This window comes from Hylobates moloch, unplaced genomic scaffold (genome assembly GCF_009828535.3).
Source record: "Hylobates moloch isolate HMO894 unplaced genomic scaffold, HMol_V3 SCAFFOLD_20, whole genome shotgun sequence".
NCBI classification, from domain to species: Eukaryota; Metazoa; Chordata; class Mammalia; order Primates; family Hylobatidae; genus Hylobates; species Hylobates moloch.
In genome coordinates this window covers 5,838,342-5,864,043 of record NW_026652295.1, presented here as the reverse complement: position 1 = coordinate 5,864,043, position 25,702 = coordinate 5,838,342, and the positions used below count along the sequence as shown (strand labels likewise).

Below are 25,702 nucleotides of genomic sequence, written 5' to 3'. Positions count from 1 at the left end.
CTGGTAACTGGAAAGTAGGTCAAAAGAGATGGGTGAGACTGTCGCCCAAGTGAAAAAGATAGCAGAAGATGAGAAGGAAAACTGTTTCCAGAAATTGTCGAAAGAGAGCCAGGTGAACAAGATTGTGGTCCGAGGTGGCACAGAACGCTGGGCTGAAAATTACAGCAGCACGCACAGCACTTATTGATAGGAGAATGCTCAGCTGTGCTCCTGAGGGCCCCTCAGCCTGCTTTGCATTCATAGGCAATTTATCCTCCTTAATCACTAAATCATTAATGGGGATCAATAGCAATGCCACACCAGTGAAGGCAGGGGTGCATGCAGGGAGAATAATTGCTTAGATTTTAGTTTAGTGGTGCTAACCGGGCTTCGGGTCCATTCTGGGAGGAAACCCTTCTCCTGGGTGTTAAAGAAAACTCAACCCACAAAGGCAGCAGGAGTGAGATGGGCAGTTATTACGAATTCATCATGTTTTTTTAACTACTCAGGAACTCAGAATTATTGAATGTATTTCACTATTCAAATATAGAATGTTCCAGTTTGGTAATCTAGCACTAGTGCCAGATAGTGGGTTCTGAAAGATTTAGATTTCTGATATCTGTGCCTAGTACTCTGGAGAAGCACTGAGCAGTATTTTTGATTGGGCATCAGTTACCTTTAAGGGATTTTTCTCCTCTTGATAAGTTGTTCTCCCATTCCGTTCTCCATCACTGCTTTTCCCTCACCTCATTCAACCTCATATCCATAGCCTCTGGCACACTTGAGGTTTAATAAATGTTTGCTGTGTTGATTTAATAATCCCAAGTAAATACTTTTTAGTTTTGCTGCACCCTATCATTACAGATAACTTATAAATGTAATCTCAGAACTTACCGTCTTGAGAAAAGTCAAAAACATATCTGGTGTGCTGGGAGGAGTGTGTCTGTGGGTGATGTGTGTGTGTGGATTTCTCTCTCTCTTAGCATCTGACACCAAATTAGTATCCAATATTTCGTTTTTATTCAATGTGTTTTTTCATTTTTCTTTAAACAAATAAATCAATTTAATTTAATATGAAGAAATCAATATGTTCCCAATATCTTGGATGCTTTTAACAGCAAATAAATAAATATGACCCACTTGTATTTTATTATTAAATTCATCCTTAAGCTATTTGCTTTGTATTTATATACGGTCTTTTTAGCCCCTTTCGTACAGAATGGAGTAAGTCACCAAGACTGTTGTCCTCAGAGTAACAATGACCAACATCCCTTCTCTTGGAGACTGTTGAGCCCAGACCTGAATTTACACTCTCAGGCTAGAGCCATTCATCCATCAATCCACAAATATTGATAGTATGTCTCATCCCATGCCCATAACAATACAATGACCTGTGCACAGTACAACAGTATGATGTATTCATTCATAAAAATTCAAAGTCAATACTGAGTTAGTTACTGGGACTGTGGCAGTGAAAAAGGCAGACACAATCTTCGTATAGCTTCTAGCAAGGGTTTTACAAATGAGCTTCTAATAAAAAAGTGATTACAATTGTAAAAAGGCTAAAATAAGTCAGTGCACAACAAGAACACAAAACTGGGGACTCCAACCTATTTGGGAATGAGGAGAGACTGGCCAGTAGCTTAGCTTTGTACCCTGCCTAGCACCCAGAACAGTATTTGCATAGGATAGTAATCAAATAGTTGGTTAATTGAATTTTTATGAAGTTTTAATAAAACTTATGCAAAAATTTTAACCTTTATTTGCTCAATACCCCTCTTAAATAAAATGTATGTATCATTCTTCCTAGTGTCTGAGTCATTAGAGACTTGTTATGCTTTTTATGCCAAGCGAGGATCATTTAGTGTGGCCCCGTAATCAGAAAGGATCCCAGAGAGCTCACAGTAAACCTTCTTTTCAGTGGCATGTAGGTGACCCCAGGATTGAGGTGCAAAGGTCTTTACAAGGTGTTTCTAGAAAGAGCATGGTTGGAAGTGTCTAATGCAGAGACACATTCATCCACCAATTCATGTGGTTTACAATTCCTTCCTTATAGAGTCTCTTATACGCTTCAAAGTGTGCTCCTAGTCAGTATCTCCCTAGACTGTGTGTTTGGAAGGCATAATCCTTCTCTCATTCAGCCTTTCGTGGTGCCTGGAATTGAGTCAACGTTCAGTAAATGTTTGCTGAACTGAACTGATAATCACCATTCTGAGAGGCAAGGAGATGATTATTAGACTCAGATTTCAAGAGAGAAAGCAGGTTCTGTGATGTTACGTGCATTTCTCAAAGTCCTATAGAAAATTAAGAAACAAACCGGGGCTAACCCTGGAGCATCCTGACTCAGTCAAGGTAAGCACTTATATTTTTAAAACAAAAGCCATCAGTATCTGGCATTGTGTAGCAAAAGAAAAAAAAAAAAAAAACAGTAGATGGCCAGCCGAGAAGATTCTGTGATGACCTAATCAACGTGGAAAGTTCTGCCATAATAAATAAATAAATAAATTAATTAATTAATTAATTAATTAATTCCGGTTGATATTTACAAGATCAAATGAAAGCTTTCTCTGGGAAAAAAAATTAAAGCATACCAACAAGGGCACAGTCTCCCTTAGAGGATATGTGCTAAGTAAAGAAGCTCTGACATTTTCTTTGTAGAATTGCTTCATGAATAATAGTCTATCTTCTGAAGATATCTCAGTACACTAAAAAGCCCTTAACCAGCAAAACAGGCAAATTAGCACAAATCCAATAAACTTCTCAAGCTGGTGTGAGCTGTAATGCAACATGTTTGTAAGGAATGTAAACTATGTTGTACTATGCACACACGGGTGATTGTGCTGTCATGAGCATGGCAAGAGATATACTATCAATATCTGTGAATTGACTGATGAATGGCAGTAGCCTGAGGGTGCAAATTCTGGTCTAGGCTCAACAGTCTCTAAGAGAAGGGGTGTTAGTCATTGTTACTTCGAGGATACCAGTCCTGGCGAACTACTCCACTTTATACTGAAGGGGCTAAAAGGAAAGAAGCAAACTCAACTGACTGTTGAGGAACCACTTGCTTGTGCTTCATAGATTGATTCCATTCCAGTGTTACTAGGTAGGCAAGCAAGGTCTCTGGGGTGGCTATATGAAACCATCTTAGGACGGCAGTGGGTTTGGATCCTTCCAGAATAAAAAGCTCAGACTCTAGAAATGCCATTCCTGAATACGCTCACAATTCCCACTGACAGGAAGTTACTCCTGGTACGCCGCAGCACACACAGCCTGTTAGAATCTGCCACCCCTTTTGATGTACTTTATGATGGAAAAACATATCATGGTGACACCTGTCCGGAGTCACATTTGCTCTTCAGATCAAGCCACTCCCTCTAAGAGTGATTACGCACCCCCAGCATGAATCTTTCCTCTTTTTAGTGGTGCTCAGCTTTTATATAAAGGGGGAAGCAAGTGTAAGTGATTCCTAATCCCCTCGATCTAAATTCCTTCCTTCCCTAAATGGTGACTCATTTTGCCTTTTTGAAGGGCCAAACCATTATTCCTTCTAAAGGATTAGAAACAACACCAAACTCTGGTTTAAACTGTTGAAAGAGACCATGTAGGATAGCTGTTCTGGCACCACAGTTGTGTTTAATTCCTGGGCTCCCTTTGCTAGACTTGAGCCTAATGACCAAGAAAATGGAACTTGCTCTGACTTTGAAATAGCATGTAAATAAGCAGAAGGAATGTATCAGCCCATGCAATGATGAATGATCCTCCTTCTCGCAAAGAGCTTATACAGATACTAAAATCAATAGGCTCAGCATTTGTTTTTACATGTTTGTTATAAATCCTTACCTTCTCCGGGTGGGGTGGGGAGGACAGTGGGAATGTCAGAGGGTGACTGAAATCCACCCCAAATTTTCTCGGCCCACTCTTTTCTTTTTTAACTACCCTTCTATTCCCACCAGAGGAACAGTAAAATAAATGAGGTCATTATTCTTCACTACATGCCTCTTGTAAATTGTTAGTCAGCCTGCAAGACTGGTTATTTACGAGGCATTTTGAAGGTCTGTTCTGGTGACAGAGCTGCTCTGGGCAGTGGATGGAGGTGCTGTGTCACACTCACCAATGGTGCCATGTGTAATCTGTTTTTCTCGGAGTTTTATTGTAATGGTGGTTGTCTGCCAGAAGTCACCTACTATCAAAGAGTTGTCAGTTGGTCCAAGGTGCAGCCGCTCCTACTCTGGGAGCTGTCTAGACCTTATTTCTCCCCTCAGTCCTCAGTTAAGTATCGTTTCCAGCTCCCACATTCCACACAAGCCTCACACACATCTACCTTCTACCAGGCCAAATTGTTGGGTTTCTAGAATAGTGAGTTGCTTGTTAGTTTGTTTTTCCTATTAGTCGAGTCTTCCATTTTACTAAGTGAAGAACTAGCTTCCCCTGAAACTTAGTGAAACCCCACCCCTCTGAAGCTAACCAAAAATTTAAAAACAAACAAAAACACTATCAAAAAGCCAACAGCAAAAATCTCCAGGGGAAAATGATTACATTTTTCTATTTTTGTTAGCCTTCCAAACATAGGGAGTTTTTTTGGCATTTCCATCGTGATACAATTTTTTTTTTAACCTTGCTTTGGACAACTATATTTTAAAGTGACAGATCTGAATAAAAACAGGGGAAATAAGGCACTGCTTTCCACCCTCAATCTTCTTTTTAAAATCATAAATAAATTTAAAATTAAAATCGAGCCTTCCCATTTGACTTCCTTGCCATATTGTGGATTCATGATAATGTCTGCCTGTTTGAGGTGAGATTTAATTCAAGAGTTGGAAGGGAAAGGGTGGCTTAGTCTGGAGCTCCAGAACTCCTCTCTATCATGCTTTGCCACTTAAATTTATCACTTCCCATCAATACTAACGCAAAGCCCAAAGGTAAATCCTTCATTTTCTTGGACTTCTTCCTTACCCTCTAAGCTCCAGACATCTTCCCCATCTCTCATTCTTTCAGTAGACATTGATTGATGTCCTACCGTGTTCCAAGGCACAGTGTTGGGGGCTGGGGACACAGTTATCTGATCCTTTGGACCCAAGAGCCAGGAACTACTTAGAAGGCAGCTTATTCAAATCCTAGTTTCACAACTCACTAGCTGCATGACCTTGGAAAAGTTATGTTTCTCTCTGCCTCAGTTTCCTTATCAGTGAAAGGGGGCTACTTTCCTCACAAGGATGTTATGAGTGTGGATGAGTTCATGTGTCTTGTTATAAAGCACTTAGAAAGTTCCTGGCTATAAATAAGCAGTATAACAATGCTTATTTACATGTTACTACTTAAAAAAAAAATTAAGAAGTAAATACTTAAACACATACTTATTCAATAAATATAATCATTAAACGGCAATGTCCATACAGTGAGATAAATGTTACCCCAGCCTCCATGGGGCACTAAGGGAACAAGGTTTAATTCAGTCTGTGCTGGAAAGGAGAGGGTTCAGGGAGACTTTAAGAAGGAGAAAAATGTTGTGTTTAAGGACATTGATAATAAAAAAGCACAACCCTATATTGCTCTTAAAGAAAAACGAATGCATAAAAGTTGGACTTGTTAATCTCTTGTTAAATGGGTAGCTTCACTTAAGTGGAAACACATCTTAAAAAATAACTTTTTCTGATGGAAAAAGTCTCATTAGAGAAATAAAAAATAATAAAAGCATAAAAAGAGCTCGAAGATCTACAAATCAGAGACACCAACAATTAACATTTTGTTGTAATGTCATCCATTTAAAGTATTTTCAGTGCTTTTCATTTTTGATTGGCAATTAATTGAATATATTGTTCTTTTCAAATAAACACACATGTACATATATATGGCTAAAAGCAAACTTTCCTTTTCACCAATCTTCCAATCCTAGAGAATCCCCAGAGAAAACCAACTTTAACTGTGTATTATCATTACAGATACTTTGCTATCATTTTATATATTGATTGCATATATATACCCAGAGAACTTAGGTTTTTTTAAACCACAAATGAGATTGTGTCAACCTGTTGCTCTGTACCTCATTTTCTCACTCAGTATATCTTGGTGCGTTTTCTATATCTGTACATGCATCTTCTTTTTAATGGCTGCTTGGTATGGTCATATCATATTGTTTTGGTCTTTTGTTTACAACTATTTGGATTGTTTCCCATTTTCGCTATAGCATGTTATGCCATTTTGAAGGTTGCACATACATTTTGTACAAATGTTACTGTAGAATAGACATCTAGAAATAGCATTGGGCAAAGTGAATTCACGTTTTAAATTTGCATAGATATTGCCTAATTACCCTTTTAAGAGGCTGCAGTATTTTACACTACAGCCATAGTAGATGAGAGTATCCGTCTCTTCATACCCTCCATTGGCACTGGTGGTTAACCATTTGTTTTAATATTTGCCAATATGGTAGGAGAATTATGGTATTTCATTGGTATTTCATAGTTAATTTGGTTTTTATGTCTCTGATCATTAGTGGAATTGAGCATTTTTTCATATATTTATTGAATGTTATGTTTCTCTACCTGCTTATATCTGGAACATGTCAGGTGAAATAAAGATTGTCAGGGAGAGACACACATGTGCCTCTTAAATCCATGGATACAGTTTGTATATAGCAGGATAAAGAGATCTTACTGACACTTTTTTTCTTACATGGATAACCAGCTGTCCAAACACCATGTATCAATCAGATCTATTTTTACCTAGTGATTTTAAGGGCCATCTTTATTATTTACTAAGATTGAATACACATTTAGCTCCTTCCATATATTTGTCCATTACCGTGCTAATGTCAGTTTTAAGTGTAGCTTTGTTTCAGTTAGCTATAATCACACTAATGCTACATGAGAAAGAACCAGAAAATCTTAGTGTCATACAACAATAAGCACTTATTCATGGATCTGGGGCTTGGCTGGGGTTGGGCTCATCCAGAGGGGGCTTGACTGGCCAGCTCTGCTTCAGGTGGGAACAGCTGGAGAGGATCCGTCTCTCCCTGAGAGCTCCGGAGACCCTCTGCTCTGGTGCCTCTCATCCTTCTTTGACCAGTGGGCTTGCTGGTCATATTTTCCTCAGGGTGATAGCAGATTTGTATGATCACATGCTCAGCTGTGCAGTCATATTTTAGACCCCTACTTGCTTCTGCTAGCATTGCTTCTGCTAACACTCCGTTAGCCAAAATAAGCCTTAAGTTAAGAGAGGATATTCCACATTTAGAGGGAAAATACTAGTTACATGGCAAAGGGCATAGATGCAGGAAACTATAAACTGGGGTCCAAAGTTTAATTTACCTTTGGGCAAGTCCTTCAATTTCTCTTCTTGTTCAACATATTAGTTTTTGGCTATTTTCTCTCTCTCCTTTTTTTTTTTTTTTTTTTTTTTTCAGACGGAGTCTAGCTCTGTTGCCCAGCCTGGAGTGCAGTAGTGCTATCTCGGCCTCCTGGGCTCAAGTGATTCTCCTGACTCAGCCTCCCGAGTAGCTAGGATTACAGGAACACACCACCATGGCTGACTTATATTTTTATTTTTAGTAGAGATGGGGTTTCATTGTATTGGCCAGGCTGGTCTCAAACTTCTGACCTCAAGTGATCCACCTGCCTCAGCCTCCCAAAGTGCTGGGATTACAGGCATGAGCCACCACGCCCTGCCTGGCTGTTTTCTTTCACGTTGTGTTTTCCAGATAAGCTTTTGAATGAGCAGGCGAAGTTCCAAAACTTCTGAGTAGAAGTTTGGTTGGGTTCACATTGGTCATATAGACTAATTTGGGTAGAATTTATATCTTTACGTTACTGAATGTTCATATCCAGTTGGAAACGTTTTGTATGTGTTCATTTTGTATTTGAGTTTTATATCTTTTGACAAAGTTAATTTTTCTTATAAACATTTTCAGACAAACTCAAAAGCAGAAAGAGTAGCACAACGAGTATCTACTTATATGTCTCTCAGAGTTAATAGTTATCAAGATTTTGCCACATTTGCTTCATCTATCCCTTTTTCCCTTATTCTTTGCCTTAGCATTTTCAAGTAAATTCTAGTAATCATATTATTTTACCTGTATATATTTTAGCATGTAGCTTTTTAAAAATAGACATATATACAGTATACATAGATACATATGTACATATGTGTGTATGTATGTGTTTATCTGTGTTTGTATATAATTATTGCAGCTAATACAAATCAACAAGAGATCCTTGGTATTATCTAATGAACCATCTTTAATCTAATTTTCCCAATGTATAAAAATTATCTTTTTAGTTAGTTTATTTGGATTGAAGTGTGTAGATTAAATTCGGTTGGTATGTCACTTAAATCTTTTCCTCTAGAGTAATCCTCTTCATCTGTTTCTTCATGCCACAAACTTATGGATGAAACTGAGTCACTTTTTATGTAGAACTTTCCATATTCTGAATTTTGCTGATTCCATCCCCTGGTGTCATGAAATATTTTTCTCTAACCACTGTGGGATTTTTTTTTTTAACCACTGTGGCATTTTCTGTTAAGCAGCTAGTTAGATCTAGAGACTCTATCAGATTCAGCTTCAAGTGGCATTTTTTTTTTTTGGAGGAAGGGGCAAAAATACTTCATAAGTCATGCCATTGCTTCCTAGGACATTCATCCTGGCAGAAGATACATATATTTAGGTTTGTCAATAGTATCTGCTTCACGTTTTATCAGTCTCATCTATCCGTTATGAAGTTCCCTTCTTAACGAATTATTTCTGCCTCAATTCATTATTTCATTAGGGATTGCAAGATCATGACATTCTAATTCTACCATTCCTTTTGAATTTATTATAATCAATTATTTTGTTACCTTGAGGTAGAATTCATGTAAAAACATTTAGATGCCTGTCCCAAACACACACATTTTCCTGAGTGCGATTTACACTTGTAGGGTCCTGTCTGTGTTAAAGATGCTTTGCTGCTCTCCCACCAGGCCTGGGAATAACTACCAGACTGATGATAGACAGGCAGGATGACCCTCCTGAAATTCTAGCCACAGGGAAGAAAAGTCCTTGCAATGAAAGACACTGGCCAGGGAAGCTGGTTGGACACATACACATACTTGCACATCCACAAGTATCTTTCATTAAAAGGAGATGACCTACTGCTTCCCTCCTGCCAGTGATGGGCCACAAAACAGACATGACATGGCAAATTAGGCTTTTGCCTTCTCATATGTCCCAGATTTGTTTTAAAAATCATTTTCAATTCATCTAGTTTTCTATTAATGTTAAAAGGTTGGAAATTACATTTTAATTTGTGTTAGAGATGTACGTCAGCATCATAGAATTCTGAAACTACTAATGCACCAGAATCATAAAATGTTTAATGAGACATATCAATTTAATTCTGCTGCTTGGAACTTAAAGAGCCAGAGTTTGTCAGCATTTTGCTAACAAATGTCATCATTTACAGACTGAATTTGGTGCTGATGATGTTCACCATTACTAAAAATACTGGGAAATGAGCTATGCTTAGTGAAACGAAGGGCATGTTTTAAAAATTTGGCTGATCAAATGCAGTTTAGAAACAAAATAAACTTGCAAGTGTTTGGAAACAGTCTGGTTTGGTAATGGTCACTATGTTTAAACCCTGATGCAGATGATGCTGTGTATCTGGACAATGAGAAAGAAAGAGAAGAGTATGTCCTGAATGACATCGGGGTAATTTTTTATGGAGAGGTCAATGACATCAAGACCAGAAGCTGGAGCTACGGTCAGGTGAGCCACTGAAAATTTGTTATTGTCAAGGACATTTTTACTTCCTATTTTTTGTCACATGTATCCCTGCAGGGTCCCATATATCGATATTAGACAAGCACAATTTCCTGCTTTTTAGGATCTGAGACTCCAAGGCAGAGAGCATAGGAGTAGGGACTCATAAAGACAACTGCATAATTCATCAGCTGAAACCACATATCTCTGGGTATTACAGTGTTACAGAAATGAGAGATTGCATGAATAATGTGGCATTCTATTGAGAAATGCTTTGGCCACTTAGAACAGTGAAATCTCATTAGTTCAACCTGGCTTATAAAGAAAGGTATTTTGAAAGTGATGCAAAGAATACTGCAAGGGGTGTGCCCAATTCAAAGAAATAGCTTCTTTTTTTTTTTTTTTAAGTGTTAGCGTAGGGTACTGCTAATTAGAAAAGAGTGTTATCATTTCATCAAAGGAAGGCCTGCTGAACTTTTACATTGAAAGGTTTTATCAGCTGCAAACTCAAGTTATTGTCTAGACATAAAGTAGCAAATGGCATTTCTTTAAGATGTTCAGTCATTCAAACTATTTGTTTGCTATCTTTAACAATGGAGCAAATGAACGATATTTTACCAATTTTCTATAAATGAATGCATGTCGTGTGATTTCAAAAGGATTTTTAATTAGCGACACAAGAGGGGGTGAATGTCATTTCTCAGGAGTTTTGGCTGGGATGGCTAGAATTGTGCATCATTGTGCTGGGCATCCAGCGGGGAGTTTTCACGGAACCTGGTGGTCACAGGGAACTTTCTTGGCTCCGGATGCCTTGCTTTGACATCCATATGGGATCTCCCTGTGTTCCTCACCCGCTGCTCCAGTACCCGTGTCATCCTGCCTACCTGGCTTTGTGAACAGCTTCCCTGACTCCAGAGAATTACATGCCCAGTGCTCAGGCTTGCCCGTCTGCATTTCTGATGTCCTGCCAAGCTACGAGCTACGTTGGCACCCCGTTTTTGGATTCCTGCCTGATGCCCTGCTTTCAAGCCATCCCCTCCTCAGTGACATGCAACCTTTGACTATACTGCCTACTGCCTGATGCCCTTGTCTTTGGTCCCCAATTTCTAGCCTTTAGCCTGGTGATTCTATTTATGGCCCAAATGTGACAATCTATAGATAGCTAACAAGGGGAAAAGTCATCAAGGTGGGCAGGCAGCAAGGAGGTCTGGAAAGGTGTCCCAAGCCCAGTCAGGGCACTCCTCGCCTGCATGCCTTTGGGTAGGCACCCCGGAACACAGTCACTTGACTGTATCTTCTGTCACTCAAAGAGGCTATTGGTGTGTGCCCTTTGGCCAGAATAACCAGCCAAGTGTGTTTACAGTGATGTGGGGAATCCATCAGTTCTATGACTATTTCTTGAACTCTCCAGTTAGTTGCTATCATGCCCAGCAAATACAGCTGAGAGAAGCTGCTTAATAAGAACCAAAATACTGAGCTATTTCCATACCTGAAGAACTAGTGCACTTACCCATTACTGCATCCATCCCATCAGTTTGGGATACACCCAGAGTGGGTATTCTAACTGGACTGAATAAAGAATTGTGTGGCAATTAGCCAGTATGATTGTGGTTTCCGTCACAAGCACTTGGGTGGATAATACACAAGGCTTCTCTATTCAGGAAAATCTCTTACTAAAGTGAGGTACAGTATAGGTAAAATCTTCCTGTCTTGCTATTTGATCTTTATTCCTTCTTAAGAAAATTCTGGTATTGCCTGTGGCTAGCAGTTCTTTCTTTCTTTCTTTCTTTCTTTTTTTTTTTTTGAGATGGAGTCTTGCTCTGTCACCCAGGCTGGAGTGCAGTGGCGCGATCTTGGCTCACTGCAAGCTCTGCCTCCCAGGTTCACGCCATTCTCCTGCCTCAGCCTCCCGAATAGCTGGGACTACAGGCACCCACCACCACGCCCAGCTAATTTTTTCTATTTTTAGTAGAGATGGGGTTTCACCATGTTAGCTAGGATGTTCTCGATCTCCTGACCTCGTGATCCGCCCGCCTCGGCCTCCCAAAGTGCTGGGATTACAGGAGTGAGCCACCACGCCCGGCCGCTAGCAGTTCTTTCTAAGGAGACTGAACTGGTACCAGACTCCTCCCTTGATAGTGTAATCTACTTTCTGCAGCCTTCTACGCTCTCCTTGATCCTGGGGTCCACCTTGTCTCAGAAGAGGGGAAACCTTAGAGGGACAGTCACTGTATGAGGTCTCCTACTATTTTGGGTGCAAACTGAGTAGTGTGAAGCGCCTTCCTGTGATACACCTGAGAGCTCTTTATTTTCGAAATGCACAAGGACTTACATTACTTTCGAGGTCCTAAGACTCTGGCCTGACTTTGGTAAATCATTCATTCCTTCTTCTTGGGTACAGGAGCCAATATGTTGAAAAGACCTTCTAAATTAACTTGAATCATTTTCTGAAGAACTTCAAGTCAGCTCATGATTCCTGAGTATATCAACTCTCTAGTAGTTCTGTTTATGTTTCCGGCTTGCTTTTATATTCTTACTCACTTTAATGAAAAACAAAAGAAGATGTCTCTTTCCTTCTACTTTAATATTTCATACTAAAGATTATGGGAGATCACTATACAGGAAACACACATTTCTAAACATTAGGTTGTGGTTTCATGTTATTTTTCATCAGAGAATATTTTGCTTGCAGAGTGAACACTAAGTAGTTTCTCTTTGTTTTTCTTTCTCCAAATAGTTTGAAGATGGCATCCTGGACACTTGCCTGTATGTGATGGACAGAGCACAAATGGACCTCTCTGGAAGAGGGAATCCCATCAAAGTCAGCCGTGTGGGATCTGCAATGGTAAGCAGCAATTACTGATACCTAAAATCTGTTACACCCGTCATTTGCCTCAGTATATAGGCCAGTTCATTAAGAGCTGCTGAAATGATGACTTACACTTAATAAACTTCCATTTGTAGGATTCTAGCTCCTGACACCCAGTTGTATAGCTCCTGGAATTTTCTGAGCTTACCATGTGCTATAAAACAAAATTATCGTCTCATTACTGTATGTTTCTTTGGCTTCAGACAAACAATGATAGATATAATGATACTATAGACCAGTTATTCTTAAGAACCCTTGCCTAGGGACTGAGGAGTGATCATGACAAAAATGTCAATGACTATAATCAGACAGTTGATCAACCAAACATCAAGGTGCACAGATGTGCAAGGCACAGCTTTTCTCCATCTTCACACTGATGGTAAGAGTGAAGAAATGAATGGCTACGTCTCATCCTAACTCCTGTCACAAGGATGTGTCACTGTAGGGCTTTCTCACTTATGAAGTGGGTGTTGATTCTTTGCAGGATCCTGTGTGGTAGGTAGGGCAGGCATTACTCATGCACTTTTACAAGTTAGGACACAGGGTAAGGACAGCTTTCAGTGACGAAGCCACAGCTAGAACTCCAGTCTGCTGTCTTCGAATCTAGACGTTTTCTACCTTCCATGCTGCTCTCTGCAGGATATCCTAAAACAACTTTGAGAACACAGAGATCCTGCAGTGGAACAACTTTCTGAGAAAGGAGATAGAGCTCCCATGAGTGGGAAGGGTGGGGCCAGGCATGGGACATGGATTAAATGGGATGTCCAGGACCCATGCAGTCCTGGCTTATATCAACGTACCCAGCACGGAGAGCCAGACTTTGGTGCAGGGAATTACATCCAATCTGTCTGAAGAGTAGATTATTTCTGAAGAAATGTTAAGCTGGGAGGTATTTCAAACAATCAAAGACTGAGAAAAAGAAATACTTATATTACCAATTTCCTTAAGTTTTCTAAGAAATTCTCTTTTTGAAAGAATGTTATGTTTGAGTTTGGTTGTATATTCTTTTGAGCTAAATGAAATCAATACTGTTAATATAAAAATATTAGACCGAGAATGATATGAAATATAATTTCTGGTTAGCTTCTAAGAATGGTTCCTTTTATTTTATTAATAACTAAGCTACATGTCAATTTAAGAAACAGCGGAGCATAAAAAGTGAAAGTAGAAATCAACACGTAAAGGCAGTTTTGTTTTCTGTGCATTTACATTCCATAATGAGAAGACAATGAATTCCAAAGATTTGGGGGAATGTTGAATTTGGGAAATGTTTACAAAAGTGTCATGACCATTTATAACAAACATAAATTAGACCTGCATCTGATCACTATTTTTACTGTTTTGCCCACGAGATTTCTCTTGTTCTTCTTTGAAGTTACCATAACAATTTTGCAGTGAGAAAGGAAGCAACAGCTAGCAGTGGTTAAATTTAAATTAATTCCTTCTTAAGCATTCTAAAATGGCACGCTCATCAGCATAAGCTTACTCACACACTGTGTGTACTTTTACGCACCTAGAAGTCAGAAATCACTGCCTAACAGAAGCCAGTGCAAAAGAGAAGCAGACAGGAAGCAGTTAACCTAATGTGTCTGTGGTGGCAGCTGGCTAAGCGGAAGCTGTTAATTATTGAATAAGCACACATACTCCTAATGCAAATTGCCTTGAGATTTTATTAATCATATGAAGCCTGTGAAGTTCTAAGTTTGAAAATTTATATCCCAATTAAAAGATTTAAAACTAGACAGAGAAAATCCATTTGGAAAATGGTTTGGTTTTATTTTTGGAGGGGGAGAATTTGGGTGTTAAGGGGTAGAGGTCCTGACCTGAGACGTTTCAAGCAATATTTCCATTTCCATCACACCCTTGTTTACATATACAAAATGTTCAATGCTTTTCAAAAACACTTTCACTTCTATTAGCTCCTTTATACCTCTGTGAATCTTTCCAAAATCTGTTCAGTTTTAATAATCTTAAAAGCTAAAATACTGAGCCTCCAAAAATCAATTTAAAAAATGACACAGAAGAAAAATCAAGTGTTCTTTGGTCATTCAGGCAGATACTCTCCCGTTCACAAATCCTGGAAATCTATCATGAAATTTCCGAATGCAGTTAAGAAAGACAAAAAAAAATCTTTAAATTTCTCAATTAATGATTTGACTTTATTAGTATGAAAAGACGTGCTTAGAGAGCTCAGAAGAAAATGTTTTGAAGTTGTGGACTCGTAGCCAGAACCCTGTCTCCGGGCGACGGAGCTGTGTGTGTTTTCTCAGGGGCTGGGCCCAGTCCTCAGGTAAAACAAAGGCTGGTGCAGAGTTGTTCTGAATTCCTCTCAAACACCTCCCGGCCTGGTCACAGAGGCTAGAAATCCCTTTCGCAGGCTGCAAATGCCAGAGCAGCGGTATAAGTGGCATGTGGACTCTCCAGAAAAATAGCGCATAGACCTCAGTTCACCCCCAGGTGAGAGTGAAGGAAGGCAGAACTTTCCTGAGGGCACTTGCTGCCGGGAAACAGTGAGGATGAGCAGACCAGTCTTTGCTGGGTATCTGGAGAGAGTGGAGCTGGGTGGGGACAAGATGCAGAGCACATGACTGGGGCCCCAAAGACAAATTTGCTTACCGTGGTCAAGGACAAGTCTAGCACTGAAGGTTGGCAAGGAGTTTTCGGGAAACAGGTGGGTGCGTGTTGAGAAAAGCACCGATAATCCAAATTGTGCAAACTTTCAATGATAATAAGAATCTGAATTTGGGCCAGGCACAGTGGCTCACGCCTGTAATCCCAGCACTTTGGGAGGCCGAGGTGGGCAGATCACCTGAGGTCAGGAGTTTGAGACCAGCCTGACCAACATGGAGAAACCCTGTCTCTACTGAAAATACAAAAAATTAGCCGGGCATGGTGGTGCATGTCTGTAATTCCAGTTACTCAGGAGGCTGAGGGGGGAGAGTTGCTCAAACCTGGGAGGCAGAGGTTGTGGTGAGGCGAGAGCACGCCATTGCACTCAAGAGTGAAACTCCATCTCAGAAAGGATTTGAAGTGCACAATCCCCAGATAAAAATATTTATTGTCCAGTATATTTATATTTATTGTATGTGACCTTGGGTAATTTTTTGTTGTAGAGGGCTGTCCTGTGTAGAATGTTTAACAACATCCCTATCTTCTACCCAGGGGATGCAAGTTGTCATAACTGTTCCCTTACCAGTTGTGACAACTCAAAATGATTCCACGTATTACCAAATGTCCACTGGGGGTAAAAATCACCCTTAGTGAGGACCACAGCACTAAACCCCTCTGTGACTCAGTTTCTCTGCCTATGCAATGTAAGTAACACTCTCTTCTCACCTGCATAGCGAATCCGTCTTCCTAACTCACTCAAAACCTGCTGGTTTTTGTCCTTGACTGAAAAGAAAGTGAAGGCAGCATCATATGGGAAGCGACTCAGCTCATGTCGAGAGATCGGACCTTGATTCTGGTTGTGCTATTAACTTACTATTTGACCCAGGGTAAATAAGTAACCTCTGCTGGCCTCGCATCTTTGTCTTTAAAGTGAAATTTTGTCTCTGTACTCAAACCACATTGGCAGCAAGAATATTCTTTTACTCTTCAAAATAATGCTCTCCCTTCTTCTATTTTTTTCCTTTATAAATTCAGTAACTTCCCTTGTTCTTATTTTGAGTTGCTGTTATTTCACTTTGATGTAAAAGTAGGAAAAGTTGTGACAATCTGGACAGCCTGGGGCTATTAGAGTTTCCCAGGAGAAAGCAAGTCCAAAATCCTGTATTCTCATCGTCCAGAGATTAGGCCGGAGATGTTATAACCTTACATAAGCTAACTTTTGCGTAGGCTCCTTTAAATACTGAATGGTGCATTTTACCAAGCTATACTGCAGGCTGATTTAAGAGAGAAAAGAAAAAAAAAGAGAAGCAATTAGAAAAAATGAAGAAACTTGCCTAAAGTTATACTTCTTCCTTTAAATTGCATTGCTTGATTGCTGCTTTCCTTCCAATGCATTTCTGATGTGACAGTTCCCACCAGGAAAATTGCCAGAGAAAGCTAAGAAGAATGCCTAACTTTGTGCCATCCGAACACTTACTTCACTCACATGGCATTAATAAAGCATTCTATTGCTAGCCCCAAGTTTCTGTGAATAAGCCAGACATGGACTCTGAGCCCCAAGTCAGACTATCAAAGAAGGTGGGCCATGACGTATTGTGACAAGGGCAGCATGGTTCTGGGGAAAAGGGAAGGCTGTGCAACCACCTGGCGTTACTGCGGCATGGTTACCTGTCCATGCCTGTTCCTGCCTCCTGACTGATAGGATCTGGCAGCAACTATGGGCAGAGAATTTCCCCCAAGGAGATGCAGGTGCTTCTGCAAAGGCTGCTGCTACTGCAGATAACGGCTCGTTATTCACTGTGAAACACCTACATATACCAGCTCCATCCATATTTGCTCCAGTAGGTTAAGGCATTACCAGTGGAGGATCTGTGTTGAAACACATGCAGAACCAGCATGTGCAATGGAGAGAACTCTCCAAGAGTCCTCTGGGTGAGGAAGCAGAAGCCCTTGGAGGTGATGTCACTCACTCAAAGTCACACAGCAAATAAGTGGCTGAGCTGAAACCAGATATTGTCCTTACTCTCAGATCATATTACCTTAGAGGACCACTATCAACACATTATTGCCAATAACACAATTATTATAGCAAACTGAGTCGCTATCTCCTAGAAAAGAACAGAGTCCCAAGGGAATGGAGCCCATATGAGGCGAATTATTGAAAATAGGCAATAAGTGAAGAAAGGTATAAATCAGAGGATTCTAAATAGCCATAGGCACTGGGACCCTGGAGAATGAGCTTCCAAAGAAGATCAGGTACCAAATATGATAGGATAATGGTGGTGGTGTTTGGTGGTGGTGGTGATGGAGGTAGTGATCATGGTAGTGGTGATGGTGGTGGTGATAGTGATTGTGATAATAATGGTGGTGATGGTAGGGTGATTATGGTGGTGATAGTGATGATGATGATGGTAGTGGTGGTGGAGATGGTGACGGTGATGGTGGTGGTGATGGTAGGAGTGATGGTGGTGGTAGTGATGGTGATGGTGGTAATGTGGTGGTGATTTATGATGGTGATGATGGTGGTGATAGTGGTGCTGGTGGTGGTGATGGTGGTAAAACACTCAGTATATACTCATTTATTCAACAAATGTTTATGGCAATCTACCAGTCTGAACACTGGACTACAATTGTGAACAAAATTAAGTTTCTGCCTTCACAGAGCTTACAGTCCAACAGAGAACACAGACTAGTAAATAGAAAATTGTAGCTCAGCATGGCAAATTCTCTGATGGAAATAAGCATAGGATTGTATGGGAAAGCAAATCTCTCAAATATAGCTCAAAGTTTTCCCAGGACTAAACATTGGATCAAAAGATGGAGGAATGTCTGATGTCCCACAGTAATAGCTAACCATGCTATTATTTGAAGAAACCCTTTCTCCATGGTGGAAATTATATACAAACAGCTAGTCAACATAAGCACTGAAGAAAAATGTGGTAGGGGGTTATTTGCTCTTCTGGGGGCTTGTTTGTTTTGCAATTCAGAAAACTAAGGTTGACACAACTGAAGTTTATTCCATAGGATCTCAACATTTACAGTTACTTGATTCCATGGTATTCTGATTCAGTTGTAGTAAGAAAAAAGGTAATATTAATGAGAAAATTAGGAAGGTAGGAGGAGAGAAAAAATGTCAATATAGTTACTTATTTTTAAATTTCAGTGTTTGTACTGCTGCCATCCTGGACTTTCCAGCTTCTCTTGAGATGCATGCATTTATTTTTAACCCTGGCCTTTTGCTAATATCGAACCGCAATGCCATCATTAATCCCCATTAATACTTTGCTCTGACTATGCCTTTTGGGAACTAACTCATGACTAAACTTTTTTAACTAATCGATGTTCGATGTACTCTTTAGCATTATAAAAAAAAGTCTTGAACTTCAGCTAGTAAATCAAACTGACCACAATTCGGAGTAGGTCCTGGATTTTTCTAGGATGCCGTACAAGATGAATGACTGTAGACCTTTGAGATGAAATGGACTTTAGTGCTTCTGATCCTCATGCATCTGTGATCCCACAGATAAACAGAAAATAAAGTTATTTTCCCTTTGTCCATCTTTTCCTCCCCTCTTTTTTGTCCCAGTATTTAGAAAGATTTTTTCTTTCCATGCATGGAAAAGACAGTAATGACATAACTACTTTGATATCTTGCCAAGCACCTCCACAGAGGGTTTACTATCAAACCATGTTTTGTTCATTTTCTTTCAATTGTTTACTTGGTCATCTTATGGGAAGCTTCACGTTGAGCAAACCTCTTCATGCAACAAACCTTAATTATAAATATTCAGATTACATTTAAAAGTTCATTTTGATTAGAAATTTCACGTCTGAGTCATCCCAAATGAACTGTAAAGACAGAAATAAACATATAAAGTTTGTACTTATTTCTAAAGTTTATTCCTTGATCATACAGACCAGTCACAATGTACTTTCATAACAGTTTTATTAAGAAAAATTTTAATTACAAAGCAATATCTAACCCATCCTTTGGTTTATAAAGCAGCTTAAACCTCTTTTTTTGGAGTGAACGGTCGTAGATACATCTAAGGACCCAGGTGCTCAATGGGCATTGTCCTTGGCCTTGTTAAATCACCAAGGAACTTTTTCACATTTACCCATATGGATTTTATTTTTTGAAAAGTTCATCTATCAAAACAAATCATGATTATGTAATAATACCTTGTTACCCCATTCTTGTGTCAGATTTATATAACTGCCAGTGGGAACTTCTAATGGTGGTGGTGGTGGTGGTGGTGGTAATCATCTCTACCACATGATGAGTATGACCACACTGAATATGATTCGGTGTCACTTTGTGGGGGTAAAGATACAACTTCCATCTGGTCTTTTATAAAAGTGACAACAGCATACTTGCATTACTAACCCGCAGATGCCTAGAGGTCAAAATTCCCCAGGTGGTGACCACTGCCAGATGTAGATTCCGTCATGGACTTGAGTCTCCATCCAGAGCTTCTGGGTCTCCAAACCTATCAGCTTTTATTTAAAAGTGTTATTGTCTCTTTCTATGATTCATGTCAGGAATGAAGTTCCTCAGTTTGGAACAGTAGAAAAAGGCAGAAGCCTCTGGTGTTCCTTGCAACCTTTCCAATTGTAACGCATATCAATTAGTAGGAGCTCTCAGGGCGACAACTTTGGGAGAATCCACTGATTTATATTAATGAAGAGTGTTACTGTAGTCCAACAGAGTAAAGTACTAAATTACCAACTCTAAAAAGATTTTTTAGAAAACTATTAAAGTTAAGGTATTTCTAAGAATGAAAGTCGTTTCTATGATTCTAAAATGACCCAGGGAATTCAGTGATGAATGGGAGGTACAGACCCAAAGCAATTCTCTAATATATTCAAAGTAAACAATACCATAAGGTCACCTTATTCACCAGGGATTTTCATTACTGTTTGTTGAAGATTTTTAAAAAATTGACAAATATATTGGAAGCCAGTGGGAAAATAGAATTTATCTAGCAGAAAGTATCTTCATAGCCACTTTTGAGAAATTGCATAAATTCATTCCATAAATAACCAAAGTGCTGGTGGAGAGACTGAGGTATCAGGAAGTTAAGTAACTTTATCCAAGGTTGCTTGTAGCACTGGCGGTGGGTCATGAGTTTCCTGGCCCCACTAATTCACACACAACTTTCTACTTCCCCTGGATTTGTCCTCTGTCTGTCCTCTCTCCAGGTCACATGAGCTCCTTGGATACAGATATAATGCCTTTTACATGTTCTGTCTGATTCACTCTTTCTCTTTCAGGTGGGGGCAGTGGGGGACAATGAACTGCTCAGATGTTATCTTTTTTCTCTTATGGTGACAGCCAGCAGTGTAATGAAGTTTCCATTTGTGGTCAGACAGCTTGGTTTCTCAATTATTAAGCTCACATTTCTTATGCCTCTTCACCCCATATTTTTGGAGAAAAACAGACATTTATTACAAGCCATCTCTCGAATGTGATAATCACGGGCAATCTAAATGTCTGCTTTCCCTGAATTGCTTCCTGGAATGAGGTTTCAATGCTGCAGCTATTTTGTAATCACACAGGCTATTTCTGAAGCACAGGGATGCTTTACAGCACTCCCTCCCAGCTGAGCAGTTGGTGCTGCTCTGGTCTCCTGGGGCCAGCATCCCCAGGATAGATGGATAGCAAAGGAGCAAAGCAAAGCCAGCTCAGCCCTTTAGGATATGCACAGCTTCGTGCACCTTGGGTTCCCTTCATACCCTCTTTCTTTCCCCTCTCTCCTCCTGTGACATCCTTCTCTCTTTCCTCCTCCTGCTCTGCATTTTTCCCTCTCCCATACGTCCATTCCTTTAATTCAGATATTTTTGGAGGCCTGTTCTATACCAGCTCTACACCATGCAGCAGTGGTATGGCAATGAAAACAGCAGGCCACACTTGGAGACCTTGAAATCTCAGCTTCTCTCCCTCAGCCCACATTTGCTTATTTCTCTCATTATTGTCAATTAGTAAAATATGTTTTGGCCAAATGAGCATCCTCAGTTACTGAGAGAGACAAGGTTAATAATTTCCTGTGGTCATAGTTATCATGAAAAATGAGTCTAATTACCCACACCTGTCAGAGCTTGGGTCATATATAAACCAAAGGACATTCGTATATCAGTAGTTATATGCTTCTTACTATTCATTAGGGTTAGTTACAGGTTTTTTTTAATCTAAGTAAAATTTACATACAGTAAAAAGTCATGGATATTAAATGCACAATTCGATGAGTTTTGATTGGGGTAATCACCACCTCAATCAAAATATAGACATTTCCATAAGCAGTTTCCCTCATGCTTCTTCCAGTCAATCCCCACCTCATTAGGTAGCTACTATTCCGATTTCTTGCAATGGGTTACATTTGTCTATTCTTAAACTTTACATAAATGGATTCAGACAGTAGAAATAGGGCTGGCTTCTCTTACTCCATCAGCTGTTGCATGTGTTTCAATATTTTCCTTACCATTACTAAGAAATATTCTATTGTATTGTATATCACAATTTGTCTATCCATTCACCTATATATGGATGTTTAAGATGTTTCCAATTTGAAGCTATTATGAATACAGTTACTATAAACATTCTTGTACAAGTGTTTTTGTGTATGTGTTTTCATATATCTGGAGTAAATAGCTAAAGAATGCATGCCTAGATCAGAAAGTATGTATATATTCAACTTTATAAGAATTGGCTAGTTTTCCAAAGCAGCTCTACTGTTTTACATTCCTGCCAGCAATGTATGAGAGTTCCAGTTTCTCCACAGCTTCACCTATTCTTGATCTCTTGAAACTTTTTAATTTTAACCAATCAAATGGGTATACAGTGGCATTTCATTGTAGTTTTAATTTTCATTTCCCTGATGGCTAATGATGTTGAGCATCTTTTAATACATTTATTGGCTATATATATTTATGTATATGCAGCATGTTTTCAAGTCTACTGATTTTCTTATTGGGTCATTTGTACTTTTATTATTAAGTTATAGTTGCTCTGTGTATATACCTCTCATTTGTCAGATATTTATAGAACATATTTTCCCCAAACTATGGCTTGTAGTTATATTTTATTAATGGCATATTTTAAGTAACAAAAGTTTTTAAATTTTATAAAATCAAATTTTTTCATTGTTCTTTAATAGTCATCCCCAGTAAATGTTCTTTTCACATGAAGACTTTCATATGAACCACTATTTGCCCATGTTTGCCATTATTTCTCCTATATTTTATCTTTGAAGCTTTATAATTTGAACTTTTACATTTTGGTCTATGATCCATCTTGAGTTATCTTTTGGTGTTGTGTGAGGTAGGGATCAAATCTTATTTTTTCCAAATTTATCCATTTGTTCCACCAGCATTTGTTGAAAAGACTGTTGGAAAGGCTTTCATTTGTTGCAAAGACTTTCTTTGTTGAAAAGAGTATCATTTTCTTCATTGAATTGCTTTGGTGACTTTGTCAGAAATCAAATGTCTATATGAGTATGGATCTATTTCTAGACTCCCTTTCCTGTTTCATTAGTTTATATGTATGTCCTTATGACAATACCACACTGCCTTTTTTACTGCTTTCCTCTAGTAAACCTTCAAATCAGGTAGTCATTCATCTTTGTTCTTCTTTTTCAATATTATGTTTAATTATTCTAGATCCTTTGTATTGCTATGTAAATTCTGGAAACGACTTGCCAACTTTAATGAAATGCCTATTGGCATTCTAACTATCCCATTGTCTTGATGTATTAAAGAAGTATTAAAAGGTAGCTTATAGCCATCTTCCAGTGATAGCACATCCATTCATTCAACAGAACTTATTGAGTTCCCATTCTGTGCTAGCCCTGGGAATGCAAAGTCAAAACAGCATAGTGCCTTCCTTCCTTCTGTGAACATAAAGTCTGGTAAAAGAACAAAGACAGTCTAACCAATGACACAATACAATGTGATAAATGGATAGTACTATGCAAAGAGTACTATGTGATCAAAGAGTAAGGACATCCAAATCAAGGTGATAAGTAAAGATTCCCAGAGTGAAACCAGCTGAGTTTTAAAGGATCAATAGGGCACCAGGTAAAGAAGAGGTTTGAGTGTGGATGGACATTCCAGGGAGTGAGAATAACATTTCCAGCAACAACAGGACAGAATACAGCTTGTTATTAAGCAAACCACTATGAAAAACCAAAGAGATGGTAGATGATTTTCCTTTCCTTTGGAGACCCTGGCTGTTGTAAGTGCCATGAAAGCCCAGAAAAAAATCAAGGATGAGGAGCCAGGCAAGGGAAGAAATAGAATTGCTGCTACCCTATTTCTTTTTCCTTGTGCATTTTCTGGGATGCCTGCCCATGGAATAACCTGAGTACTTGACCTTCAGCTCATCTCCCTTCCTATCCTTACGACGTAACTTGGCAAATGGCATAGCAGGCACAAAAACAGATCTCTACATTCCCAGAACTGTGACCTTTTAAATTTTATTTTTTAGAACAATTTTTTTCAAATAGCAATTGAATCCAAATACATAAAAGAGAAAAAGCAGAGCAGCTATTATTAAAGAAAGGTGGTGACTGCAGCCTTGACTATCAACATTCAGTTCTCACCTGCCCCACCCCACAACACCATAAGTACTGAGATTCTTTTGCAAAACCCTAGCATGTCATGAAGCACAATTTGACATCCACCACACCACTTCCGCCTGTTATTAAGTCTGGTCACCACCAGACTGTAGCTGGGGACTTGTGGTTCACAAAACCTGGAAACGATTTTCTACAGGAAATAATTCTTCTGCTTGCCAAATTTAATGCTAGGCCTTTGATGTTAGTTCATGTTACCCAACATCAAAATTCATTTCCAGTGGTCTTTAAGAAACTATTATAGACAAAATTAGGTATAAGACTATTTTCTAAAAGAGTTATAGAAATCCTAGCCTTTATGAGGACATAACTTTTAACAATGAAATTTAACGGAATATAATAGGTTTATAACAGAGAAAAGTTGTTTCATCATAGCCATATAAAATGTGCACAGAGGAGAAAAATACCCTTGCATATTTTTTTAAAAAAGCAGAAAGAAATAGTAACTATACAAAATGTAAAGGTCTGAGCTACAGGAAATTGAAGAATTGAGAAATGTCACATTTCTTTATTTTTCAGTATCAAGTTAGAATCTGCTCATATTCCAGTGATCAAAATTAAACAGAAGTCCAGTATGGGTCATGTTTTAAAGCTATTTCTATTCTTTGAATTACACAGGAGAAATAATTTTAAAATCATAAATAATATTATACTATAGATGCTGGTTTAATTTAAAAGTCTTCATTGATTTTCACAACTTTATTGAGATTTAGTTGACAATAAAATATGCATACTTAATGTACAATTGGATAATGTTGACATGTATATGTACCCATGAAACGAACACTAAAATCAAAATAATGAATATATCCATTGCCCCCAGAATTTTCCTTATTGTAATTTCTTCCTTAAACCACTCCCTGCTTTGTGCACCATCCCCCATCACTGCTCAGCCTTCTGTCATTATACATTGATTTGTGTTTTCTAGACTTTTACACAAATATAATCATGCAGTATGCACTCTTTGTGAGGCTTCTTTTATGCTTCCTTACTGTATTCTGAGCTTCATCCATGCTGTTTTTTGTTTCAGTAGTTCATTCCTCTTTATTGCTGAGTAGTAGGGTTTCACTGTATGGGTGAATCACTGTTTGCCCATGTATTTACTTGTGGATGGACATTTAGGCCATTTTCCGTTTTTGCCTCTTACAAATAAAGCCAGAAACTTTAGCTTGGAAGACTTTAGTAAAAGTCTTTGTATAGACGTAAGCTTTTATTTCTCTTAGGTAAATACCTAGGAGTGAGGTGGCTGGGTCATAAGCTAAACATAGGTTTAATTTTTAAGAAACTACCAAACTGTTTCCTGAAGTGGATGGGCATTTTACATCCCCACCAGCAGCATATGAGAGTCTCAAGTGTTCCATATCCTCCCAGACACTTCGTATGATCAGTCTTTTTAATCTTAGACTTTTAAATAGATGTCCAGTGTTACTTTGCTGTAGTTTTGATTTGCATTTCCTTAATAGCTGATGATACTGAGCATCTTTTGTTGTGATTGGCCACCCATGTATTTTCTTTGATGGAATATCTGTCCCAATATTTTTCTCTTGTTTTAAGGTTGTGTTTGTTTTCTATTGAGTTTCAAGTGTTCTTTACATATTCTGGATACAAGTTTTTTTTTTTTAATCAGATAGAGGATTTACAAATATCTTCTTCCACTCTAGTTTTATTTTTTCATTCTCTTCACAGGGCCTTTCAAAGAGCAGAAGTTCTTAATTTTTATGAAGTCTGATTTACAAATTTTTTTATGGATCATGCTTTTCATATTTTATCTAAGGAAACTGCCTAACCTAAGATCACACAATTTTCTCCTTTGCTTCCTTTTAGAAGTTTTATAACTCTGGGTTTTATATTTAGGTCTAAGGTTCATTTTGAGTTAAT

The 25,702-nt window shown here is 38.7% G+C and overlaps 1 protein-coding gene across 1 annotated transcript in view; it reads left to right on the top strand.

The window, feature by feature from the left end:
• Positions 1 to 25,702, top strand: part of F13A1 (coagulation factor XIII A chain) — a 186,044-nt gene that overhangs the window by 61,449 nt on the left and 98,893 nt on the right. The window contains exons 5-6 of the mRNA XM_032140410.2: positions 9,603 to 9,721; positions 12,453 to 12,560. Of these exons, the coding sequence (XP_031996301.1) occupies positions 9,603 to 9,721; positions 12,453 to 12,560 (227 nt within the window). The remainder of the gene's footprint in view (positions 1 to 9,602; positions 9,722 to 12,452; positions 12,561 to 25,702) is intronic.